General features: G+C 33.8%; 1 protein-coding gene across 4 annotated transcripts in view; it reads right to left on the reverse strand.

The window, feature by feature from the left end:
- Nucleotides 1–3,809: 3,809 nt before the first annotated feature.
- LOC128163120 (uncharacterized) overlaps nucleotides 3,810–12,232 on the reverse strand; it is a 53,099-nt gene continuing 44,676 nt past the window's right edge. For 3 of the 4 annotated variants that reach the window (XM_052826624.1, XM_052826628.1, XM_052826625.1), the window contains 5 exons: nucleotides 9,593–9,672; nucleotides 7,577–9,399; nucleotides 7,231–7,328; nucleotides 6,798–7,058; nucleotides 3,810–6,371 (listed from right to left, as the gene is read on the reverse strand). In XM_052826624.1, the coding sequence (XP_052682584.1) occupies nucleotides 9,314–9,399; nucleotides 9,593–9,672 (166 nt within the window). In that variant the 3' untranslated portion in view covers nucleotides 3,810–6,371; nucleotides 6,798–7,058; nucleotides 7,231–7,328; nucleotides 7,577–9,313. The remainder of the gene's footprint in view (nucleotides 6,372–6,797; nucleotides 7,059–7,230; nucleotides 7,329–7,576; nucleotides 9,400–9,592; nucleotides 9,673–12,232) is intronic. The other variant, XM_052826626.1, reaches the window with a different exon arrangement.

Raw genomic sequence — 12,232 nt, forward strand, 5'->3', positions numbered from 1 at the left:
TTTTTTAACTTTGAATTTTTTTCGATTTTTGTAACCATAATGAGTTATTCATTGTATTACAAAGGCATAACTATGTATTTTATAAGGAAATGTATTGAGTATACAACCTTATGTTAATGTTGAAATTGCATATACAAATACAGTTGCTTATGTACGAATTTAGTTACACAAAACATTTTTATTCTGATATTAATTGATATACGACTATTGGTACAAAAATTTAAATCAATGGTATCTATATTAAAGAAAATGTCAACTCGACGCCTTTGTGGCAATTCTAGTCTTTGATATGTATAGAGAAGATTCTATATTGTAAAGATCGTGACCCTCAAATCAAAACTAAAGCCCCAGGCGGGTTTCAAAGTGTAACATAGAAATACATAGGGAAATGTTTAAAACCCTTTTTCTCAAGACTCATTGCACCAGAAATGCCAATATTTACACAAAAGGTTGTATATATAGTTGGGCTTAAGGAGGGGTTCAAAGTTTAGCATACATCAGAAAATGTTTAAAATCTTCTTCTCAAGAACTACATGTATAGTGCAACAGTTTGTGATATTACCATGCATACATACTTAAATAATGTAGATTCTTATTTGTAAAAATTGTGAATCCCGGACATTTGGCCACCAAGAGGAGTTCAAAATTTAACATTTTAAAATATTTATAGGACACTTTTAAAAATGTTCTTCTCGAGAACTACAATGTTACAGATTGTGGAATTACTATGCATGCATCCCTGGCCTATGTTTATTTTTTCATTGGAAAAATCGTGACCCCGGACTAATACTGGGACCCCAATAGGGTCTAAAGTTTAATATAAAAATATATAGGTAAAATGTTAAAAAATCTTCGAGAACTACAATTCTACGATTTGTGAGATTACTATGCATATAACCTTAGTAAATGTAGATTCAATAGTTTTAAGATATTGACCCCTGGACTAATACTGAGGACCCAAGATGGGTTAAAAGTCTAATATAGAAGTATATCTAGAAAATGTAAAAAAAAATCTTCATCTCGAAAACTACAATGCTTTACTTTGTCACATAATTACGTAAGCAACTTTAAATGGTGTAGATTCGAAATTATAAAAGCCGTGATCTTCGATCTAATACTGGGGCCCCAAGAGATGTATAAAGTTAAACATAGAAATATAGAAGGAAAATGTTTAAAAATCTTTTTTCTAGAGAACTACAATGCTTCAGCTTGTGAGATTACTATGCAAGCATCCTTAAATAATGTAGATTCCAAATTAATAAAGCTTTGGTACTGGACTAATACTGGGACCCCAAGAGGTGTACAAAGTTTAATATAGAAATAAATATGGAAATAGTTTTCTCGAGAACTATAATGCTACAGTTTGTGAGATTACTATGCAAAGATCCTCAAATAGGGTAAATTCTAAATTGTTAAAGCCAACTATAAACCTCAGACCAATACTGTGGCCCCAGAAAGGGGTTCAAAGTTTAAAAAAGAAATAGCATATGCTACGAAATGTTACAAGGAACTTTTTGTCATCATGTCATGAATCACCAGCTCAACTTATCACTAGAAGGTTCCATGTATATTACCGTAACATCTGATTCATCAAAGAAATAAAAAAAAATAAAATCAAGATGTTCTAAATACATAATAATGTATTGATATTTCGCAATAATATGAATTAAATGTTTATAAATGACATTATATCATTAAAGACATGAACAGATATAAACATATATAAAATACACAAATTATTTATATACTAGTACATGCGTATTTATTACCATTTCAAATTTCATGAAGTACCATTATAATTTTTTTCAGATTTAACATCAATATTAACCACAAGAAAAGTTTTGTTCACTAAATATTCTATTATAGAGACAACGGAAGCTGCAAACACTGCGTTGCCCTTTTGTTTGGTGTCAATGACTTCTGTTCTCGTCATTAAGATAGAGGGACTGAAGTAGGTACAGATATTGAGTGTGTGTGTGGGACAAACCAAGAACTCAGAAATGATACACGGACACCTAAAAAGGTCACCCCAACTCACAAATTTGTAAGGGTTCAAACGCATTGCTTCTTCAAACATTATATGAAGATGGTGATGCCATTGAAGATAAAATTGTTGATGTTCCAACTGTTTTGGATCTAGCAAATTCTAACGCTGATAATATCTTTGATGCTTTTAGAAGTGTATTTGATAAAGAAACGATACGCAAGATTGAAACAATAACTAATCAGGAAGATCAAAGTGAAAATCCTGAGTGGTACAATCATCGGAAAGGTAGAGTTACAGCCTCAACTTTTTCATCCATATTAAGCTTTAGATTTACAGAAAATGACGAAAATTACATATCAAAAAGAGTCATGGGTAGTTTTTCAGTTATTGATGTTCCTTCTGTAAAATTCGGAAAGGAGAATGAAAATGTGGCATGTCAATTATATTTTGTAAATTATAAAATGTGTCATGAGAAAGCTAATCTTGACCCAAGCGGTTTACTTGTGGATGAGATTTATCCATTTTTAGGAGCCTCTTCTGATGGTCTGATTGGCTGTAAATGTTGTGGTAAAGGCTTGATTGAAATAAAATGTACCTATATGTATCAAAACACCCCCCCCCATGAAGCATGTCTAGATCATCATTAATATGTCTACTTAGAAAAAAATAATTCTGTCAGATTAAAAGAAAGTTCCTTATGGTGCATCCAAATTCAAGGTCAAGTGGATGTTTGCAAAAAACAATGGTGTGACTTCGTTTTATATACAAACCATAGGTAATCATAGATTACTAAGCTCACCGAGACGGAGCATCACCCTTATGAGACATCACCTTCATAAGACCACCTTTATCATTTTATATGAAAATCATACTTTATGATCTTGGATATTCATGGATTCTGTTTTGACAAAATATCGTATATCATCTGATAAATTTTTTTATGATAATCATATGTTAATATGTTAATCAATACAATGATATAAAATTAAATATTGCATCATGTCATATTTCTAATATAATATATATCATATAATAAATAAAATACCGTAATAAACAATAATGAGATTTGATATTGTAACGTATGATATGACATTGTATTGTGTTATACCTTATAGTATTTGATCACATAATACAATATCATAAAATAAAATACAATATAGTATCATATTACAATATCATATTACATAATACATCATAACACTGAAACATGATATTATATTGTATAATATAGAATGATATTGTATTGAATGACACTGAAACATATTTGATACATTATATGATATTATATCATATAATACAATATAATTTGAATCCAACATTGTATCTTATCAAATGATACAATATTATGTGATATGGTAAAATATTATAAAATACATTATTATATTATACATATTGCATCATATGACACAATAAAATATATTACAATATCATATAATACAATTTCATGTGATATGATAATATATCATATAAACCAATATCATATCATACAATATCGTATGATACAATATTATATAATATTACAATATCATATAATACAATTTCATGTGATATAATTCTATATTACTGAAACCAATATCATATTATACAATATTGTATGATACAATATTATAGAATATACAATATAGTATCATAGGATACAATATAATATTTTGCAATATCTTATGTAATTGTATCATGTGATAAAATAATAAATTAAAAATACAATATAATATTATACAATATTGTATCATGATATACAATACTATACATAACAATATCATGATGTACATAATCATATCATAAAATATAAAAAAAATTGATACAATATCATATCGTATCGTATAACTTTTTATAATATAACATATGATATCATATTGTTTCATATCAAACAATATTGTTTCATATCATACAATATTTTATCATAGGAATCATGTTATATCATTTATCAACAAACACATCTATCTATCGAGCTGGTTTGAGTGAGGTAGGAGATTTCTTTAGCATCCTTGATAATGGAGATCAGGCTCTGCTTCTGAAGCAACCTCTGCATTTAATTTATAATAAAGTTAAATCAACTATGCAAGCTATCATCTATAAAACATGTGACCTGTTCCAAAAAACTAAACCTCATCCAGCATCCGAAACCTATGGCTCAGATTCAGCATTCAAGCCCATCAGGTGCATTTGTATCATAAGACGCATCATCCATGCAATTTTGGTGAAGTTTGGACCAGTAATAACTAAGATATCATCATCAGAGGGCACTAGCAATTAAAACCTTAACTTCCTCCAGCATCCGCAACCTATGGCTCAGATTCAGCATCCATGCCTGTCAGGTGCATCTGTATCTTAAGACACACCATCCATTCAAGTTTGGTGAAGTTAGGACCAGTAATAACTAAGATTTATTTTTTAGCATCCTTGATAATGGAGATCAAGCTCTGCATCTGAAGCTACCTCTGCGATTCATTCATATTACAGTTAAATCAACTATGCAAGTTTGAAATAGTACTATCATCTATTAAACATGTGACCTGTTCCTAAAACCTAACTTTATCCAGCATCCGAAACCAGACTATGCATTCAAGCCTGTCAGGTGCATCAGTATTATAAGACACACCATCCATGGAAGTCTGGTGAAGTAAGGACAGGTAATAACTAAGATATCATCATCAGAGGGCACCTGTTTCAAAAACTTTATCTAACCAGCTCTTAAAACCTTAACCTCCTCCAGCATCCGAAACCTATTGCTCAGATTCAGCATTCAAGCTTGTCAGGTGCATCAGTATCATAAGACGCACCATCCATACAAGTTTGGTAAAGTTAGGACCAGTAGTAACTAAGATTAATCATCAGAGGGCACCTGCAATAAAAACTTAACCAGCTCTAAAAACATTAACCTCTTCCAGCATCCGAAACCTATTGCTCAGATTCAGCATTCAAGCTTGTCAGGTGCATCAGTATCATAAGACGCACCATCCATACAAGTTTGGTGAAGTTAGGACCAGTAGTAACTAAGATTAATCATCAGAGGACACCTGCAACAAAAACTTTAACCAGCTCTAAAAACCTTAACCTCTTCCAGCATCCGAAACCTATTGCTCAGATTCAGCATTCAAGCTTGTCAGGTGCATCAGTATCATAAGACGCATCATCCATACAAGTTTGGTGAAGTTAGGACCAGTAGTAACTTAGATATTGCTATCAATGGGCACCCGCAACAAAAACTTTAACCTGCTCCAAAAACCTTAACCTCCTCCAGCATCCGAAACCTATAGCTCAGATTCAGCACTAAAGCCTGTCTGGTGCATCAGTATCATAAGGCACACCATCCATGCAAGTTTGGTGAAGTACAGACCAGCAGTAACTACTGCTATCAAAGGGCACCTGCAACAAAAACTTTAACCTGGTCCAACAACCTTAACCTCCTCCAGCATCTGAAATTTAGGACCCAGATTCAGCATCCAAATCTTTCAAGTCCATAAGTAGGTCCAGATGCATCATCCATGCAAGTTTGGTGAAGATAGGACAAGTAATAGCTTAGATACAGGACCTGCAACAAACAAAACTTTAACCAGGTCCGGACGCCGACGCCGACGCCACCGCCGACGCCGAGGGTATAGCATAAGCTCTCCTTGACTTCGTCTCGGTGAGCTAAAAAGGGAATATAGCTGTTGACAGAATACATTTTGACAGTCAACTTTATGAAAAAATTGTCAATACATCCAAAACAATCTATGAAAAATACATTGTTAATGCACTTTTGAACAAGAAATAAATATTTTAAAACATTCAAATGATCTACTTCTTTACCAAAGGTGTCTGTAAGTTACAGAGAAATGCACAAACTTTAAGTATCTGGTTTGACAGTGGCTTTAATGTCAAAGGCATTGTATTGCTTAAAACATGAAACATTTTTAACATTTCTATGGCACGTTCCACATGAATTCTTAGACGAGCGATACATTTTGTTTTTACAAAGTCATTTTGTAACAACCTCTTTCCTTTGTCCCAGTTACATTTCTTTGTAAAAGGAGGTATAACAAGTTTAGCTCGCCTCTCTAACAACAGATCTCTAATCAAAAACCCTCTATCTGCCATGATTTCATGACCTGGCCTTACATTGTCAAGAAAACCACTATGCATTGTTATATATCTGTCTGATGTATTGCCACCCCATCAATTTGCAATAAAAATAATTGCACCAGATGACATTATGCTAAATATATCTGCTAAAAAAAAGGTAAACACAGCAAGACGGAGACGGATCAATGTCATAATAAATTCTACATATTTTGAAAGCTTTCTAGAAGGTCCTGTCTTCTTCTTCTTTTGGTTCTGCTGATAGTTGGATTCCTGAGCACTGCCTTGACCACTAAACATGGGGAGGCCTTGGCCAGGACATCTACAAATAATTCAAAGAAAATGTAATGTTACAATGCGAGATATGATAATTTGTCAGCACAGTGTTATAGAACCAACAACATTCAAATCTTAAATATACCACTAAATACATCAATGCAGAAGTGTATTGTTGTGAGGTTTAACTACATGTACAGATATTTATCAATAAAATAAGACTCAAACTGTTTGAATTGAAATCAATACATTTCTTTTCTCAGGAGAGTCAACCAATGCCAGGAATTTAAATAAATGCAGTATGCTTATATTGTATAAATGTGTATATGTAACAAAAAAAAGCAACAATATTTAACATGAAATTAAACAGTAAATCAATTTGCATCATCAAAACTCTACAGGTGAATAATTACAAAGTTAAAATTACTTAGAACTTTGTGAAGTTATAATGTTATGACAAAAACAACTTTACCATAGAGACCATCTAGCATAGACTATGATGGCAGTCCTGTGTATTTCTTCACACTCTTGTCATTTGCTGTAACTTTGTTTGTAAATAACTCCCCTAAAACTGCATCAGGGTTCTGTGATTTCTCCTTGATGTTGAGGAGTTCAGTCATTTCAGCCATCCCAACGTCTGTCTGTATTCCTATTTCCACAGTCTCTAGAGGAGTTCTGTTGTCGTGTGAGGAGGTCAATGCATATTCATGATCAGGTGGGCACTGTGACACACCTAAAACACACGCGACTGTAAAATAACCCACAGTTCTTTAACTACTATATAAATATTTTTTTCTTTTTTGTGTCATTCTACTTTCTGCAGACATCTGGAATTGCAGCAATATTACATGTACATATATTTACTCATCTGCATGGCACAGTTACATATGGATAACCGAATAAACCTGTGATATCTGACTCAGCAGTAGTAACAATGTCTTCTGACACTACAAGGGGGTTTCCATGGCTTGTTGAATCCATGTTAACTAACAATTTCACATCTCTGCAAAAATTTTTTTTGATATATAAAGAAATTGCAAAATGATTTTTCAAGCATGCATGACATGTGAATGATTGATCTGATTAACAAGACAACACTTGATGCTAATAATAATAATAATAAGTATATATCCTCTTCGTTGAGAAATAAAAAAAATAATGACACATAGTTAGATACAAGAAATTCACACAGCATATTCTAACCAACTTTTTATTCAAAGTGTTCATTAAAAAACACCATTAGAAACGTACACCACTGGTTCCAAAGTCTGTCACACTCTGGCTTTCCTCATCTTCTTGTCGGTTGTGTATAATACATGCTCGTTTGTTGATTGCTGCCCCACTTCTGCTATTCAGGGGTTCTTTGTAATTGTTGTATGAAAACAACGTAGGGTATGGATTTTTCTGTTGTAGGCCTACCATCCTCAAAATGACGGGAACACACCTATTTGGATAGTAAAGTTATAGATTAAAAAAAGGTAACGCTAACTCTTAAAAGATAAGATGAAAGTCCTTGTAATTTTGAGATATTACAAATAAATCGTACCCGGTGATGTCTTGGCGGATCATGATCTTTTCGTCGTAACAAATTAATCCATGTTCGCCTGCCTTTGGGGTCCTTCTTTTGTGTTGGGAATGCGAAAAATTCAACATCGTGCATGTAACCATACCTTCCTTTTTTTAAAGTGTTTGTATGACACCCCTCGGCTGCACAAAAAACCGCGCTTTTCCTCTTTCGCCAGTTTCAGCCATCACCGAAAGTATCAATGATTAACAAAATCGCGAAGTCACGTGACCCCGATGTATACATTTAGAATAAAAACGGTGTTCCGGCAACAACCCGAAAATGTGCTATTGAACCTAAAAAAGGACCCCACCCTATCTTTTTGACAAAAATAAATCCAAACTATCTGAAAATGCTTTCGCTAAAGTTACAGTCAAGGCATTTAATTATAGAGTTTTATTTTCTATGTAATCCTATGTTCTGGGATCATGATCCTACCTGAGTATGATTCCACACATAAGCATGTTACAGTTTTTCTGGCAAAGTGTTTTAGGGTATTTAAGAGGATTTTTAGAGATTTATCTCAATTAAATCAATGCAAAAATTGTGTAAAACATTATACCCCCCTCTCTAGTAGAGCGCGGTTTAAAGGGACATGGTCACAATTTTGGTTAATTTTTTTCCGTTTTAAATATCTAAAATGATTGAATAAGGCATGTCTAGTATTCATCAAGAGTTTGAACGTCAGTCGTCGAGTTATAAGTGAGATACAGAGCTCACAACTATTGGTTACGTAAACAGAGCTCAGGTTTTGTTTTTGTTTACATTTTCATTTTTTTCGTTTTTACCTGAAATGAATGTGACAAACGCTAGGATCTATGTCCAAAACTTATTAGCAGATATAAAAAAAGAGCTACAAAAAGAACCTTTTTCACTGTAAATTGAACCAATTTTAACAAAAACATTGCACATAACAAAGAATTGTGAGTTATGAATCTCCAAACTACATTTAGGTACATTTGTAACTCTACAATTTTGGTCAGTTATCACGAATGTTTTACTGAAACATTATAAACAATAATATAAAAAAATTGACTTAAATTGTGACCATGTGCATGTCACTTTAAAAATCATTGAAGATGATACGGTTTTAATGAGGAAGAATTTGAAGTAATTGGTCGCTATGAAAAGACTGACAGGTTATAAAATTACAACTTATATTCGATTGAAACATGTTTTCGTTTGTTTTTTTTAAAGAGCAGAACTAAAGATGTACATTTTGTAGATGTAGTGTTGATTTAAATACTTTTGTAGAGCAACATTATTTGTACATATAAGAACTCAAAATATTCAATGTAAAAACATCCGTAAATGTTAAAAAAAATCAATTTTATTCAGAAAGAAACACCACATTCATTTGCTGATAGTTTTCTGGATAGTTTATGTTTGGTCTCCTTGTTGCGTTTCCATCTTTTCCAAACAATTTAAGCCGATCCATTTTTTCCAGGGAGGTTTTCATCAGCAATATGGTTAGCAATGTAGTTAACATCCCAAGTGGGTTCTTCAAAAACTAAAATGAATCGCGTACATTAAATAAGGAATCTTTTTGTTAAGTTTGATTAGTTGAGTGATTATAAAAGAATGGATATGCATATAAAATAATTCCAAAGCTATTTTAGAGAAGCTCATTTAACTCTTTGTTAAACACCTTATTACCATTTTAAAAATATTGAATAATTCATATTTTTACAATCAAAACATACCTTTAAAATTCCACTTCTTCTTGAGTTCTTTGGTAATTATTTTTTCTCTTTCAAATTCTTTAATTCTATCGAAATATAAACTAAAGAAAGCATCATGTAGACATTTTTTCTAATTCATCCACATGAATCAAACCAGAGGCCCATTGGCCACATCGCTCACCTGAACAACAGTTCCTTGTAACATTCTGTTTCGTAGCTTAGGCTATTTCTATTTTAAACTTTGAATCCACTCAGAGGCCCCAGTATTGTCCCGTGGTTTTTGGTGAGCTTAAACAATTTACAATATACACCATCTTATAATGCTTGCTTAGTAATCTAACAAACTGTAGCTTTGTAGTTCTTGTACAGAAAATTTTTAAACAATTTTCATTATACACATGCATATGTATAAACTTTGAACCCTAATTCAGGGGCCGGTATAAGTTCGGTGGTCACGCCATTATTGATTACATTATGTAACGATGTTTGCATAGTAATCTCACAAATTGAAGTGTTTTAGTTCTCGATAAGAAGATTTTTAAACATTTTTTCTTTTTATGTTAAACTTTGAACCCCACCTCAGGCCCGAAAGTTTTCACTATACAAACAAGATTTTGTGTTAGTATTGGCATTTCTGTTGCAGTGGTTCTTGAGAAGAAAATCCTTAAACATTTTTCTAATGTATTTTTATGTTAAAATTTGAGCCCCGCCTTTGGCTTCAGTTTTGGTCCAAAGGTCACAAATTTTACAATTTTGAATATTCACTGTATAAACAAACTTTATTTATTTATAAATATTGCATTTCTGGTGCAGTGGTTCTTGAGAAGAAAATTTTTAAACGTTTTTGATATCTATTTCTATGTTAAGATTTGAACCGTGTTTTTCGTCATTTGACACGGGAAAAGGTAGACGCGTTGTACCGGGCTCCCGAGTCTTCTGACAATTTTCGCATATCTGATCGTTCATTTTCATTTGATATTTGTCAGGAATCCTTCCTGGTTTTGTATATATGTTTTTTTCTCTTGCTTTTTTGATTTTGGATTTTTGATAGACTTTTTGCTTGATTGTTTACAATCGTGATCTCGTGTGGATATCTACTCACCTGTATTACCTGTGTTATATACCTGTATGATTATGAGTACCGTCATGGCTGAGCAGCTCTCAGAGCCGACGATAAAACCGTTATATCTAAAGGATTCAGATATTCAATGCAAAGACAAAGGTCGGATCACAGACTTTGATCTTATGGAAAGTGTTACGGCCGTAGTGGGCAATTCCTTACATTGCCTACATCAGGATAGAAACCTGTGGCGTTTTTACCTGAAAGACAAAGAAAGCAGGGACAAACTTCTCTCTGACGGTTGCGAGATAAACAACATCTCCCTGTCCTTTTTTGAAACTAACCCGTATTCTTCGGGAAACCATAACCCAAATGAAAAAACACTAAAAATCCGAATCTGTGGATTACCGCTTTCGGTGTCCGACATTTCTGTGCTCGAACTTTTAGAGAATCTAAAATTAGATTTGAAAAGCAAAATATTGTATGAAAAAATCAGACACCCAGTCACCAAAAGAATGACGAGTGTTTTGAATGGTAACCGCTTCGTTTATGTAGCACCTCTTTCTCCGGGAACATCTCTTGATAGAGTTCATCACTGCGCTGGGCTAAGATGCCTCATTTTTCACTATGGGCAGCCTAAGCATGAAAAGAAATTTTTGTGCACCAACTGCTGGGACACAGATCACACCAGGAACAACTGAAAAAAGAATCCTAAATGCAAGGTGTGTTTGGAGCAAGACCATTCTCCTGGCGACCCGAAATGCAAATCTTACGAGCCCCAGCAACATGTGATTGCATTCAACGGAGAAGATAATGTACTGTCCAACTTCTTTCCGTGCGAGATCAATCTCTATGGGGTTTGTCACAAAACTGCAGAGCATGCTTTTCAATATGCTAAGGCAATGCGGTGTGGCGACCTCGATGCAGCCAAAACCATCCAAACAGCTAAAGATGCTCTATCTGCCAAACGACTCGGTGACAAGGTCAGGATCAACGATCAGTGGTCCACTACCTGTGAAGCCGTCATGACCGAAGTGATTGAAAATAAATGCGTCCAAGTTCAGCAGTTCCGGGAAAAACTAAGATCGGTCAAACGAAACGTGGTGCTAGCTGAATCTACTTACAATGACACCTGGGGGACCGGGCTCAACAAAACAGGAACGGAAATTACCAAGCAGCAAGCATGGCCAGGTAAAAACCTCTAAGGGCATATCCTAAGCAAAATCGCAAAAAAGGTACGGAAGCGCAAAAAGAGTGACCAATGGAGCAGTCCACAACAGAAGCATAATTCAAAACAGAGCAGCAAGTAGCGCGACATAGCGGTTATGCTCAGTGCAATACGCGCCCGTCAGCACGATTCCGATTCCGCATCCGGACGAGACCTCTCATCCGAGACGGATGGAGATGACGAGGAAACATAGATGCTCTCAGTGACTGACTCTTTTGAAACTCATGATTACGTTGGGTATGTTAATACTTGAATTCCACTTATTATATTGTATTCTATGTACCTAGAATATAGATATTATGGAAAAATTACAAATCCTTTCAGTTAATGTAAGAGGGCTTAACTCTGATGAAAAACGTCAAAAATTATATGA

The sequence above is a fragment of the Crassostrea angulata genome, chromosome 9, assembly GCF_025612915.1.
Source record: "Crassostrea angulata isolate pt1a10 chromosome 9, ASM2561291v2, whole genome shotgun sequence".
Taxonomy (NCBI): domain Eukaryota; kingdom Metazoa; phylum Mollusca; class Bivalvia; order Ostreida; family Ostreidae; genus Magallana; species Magallana angulata.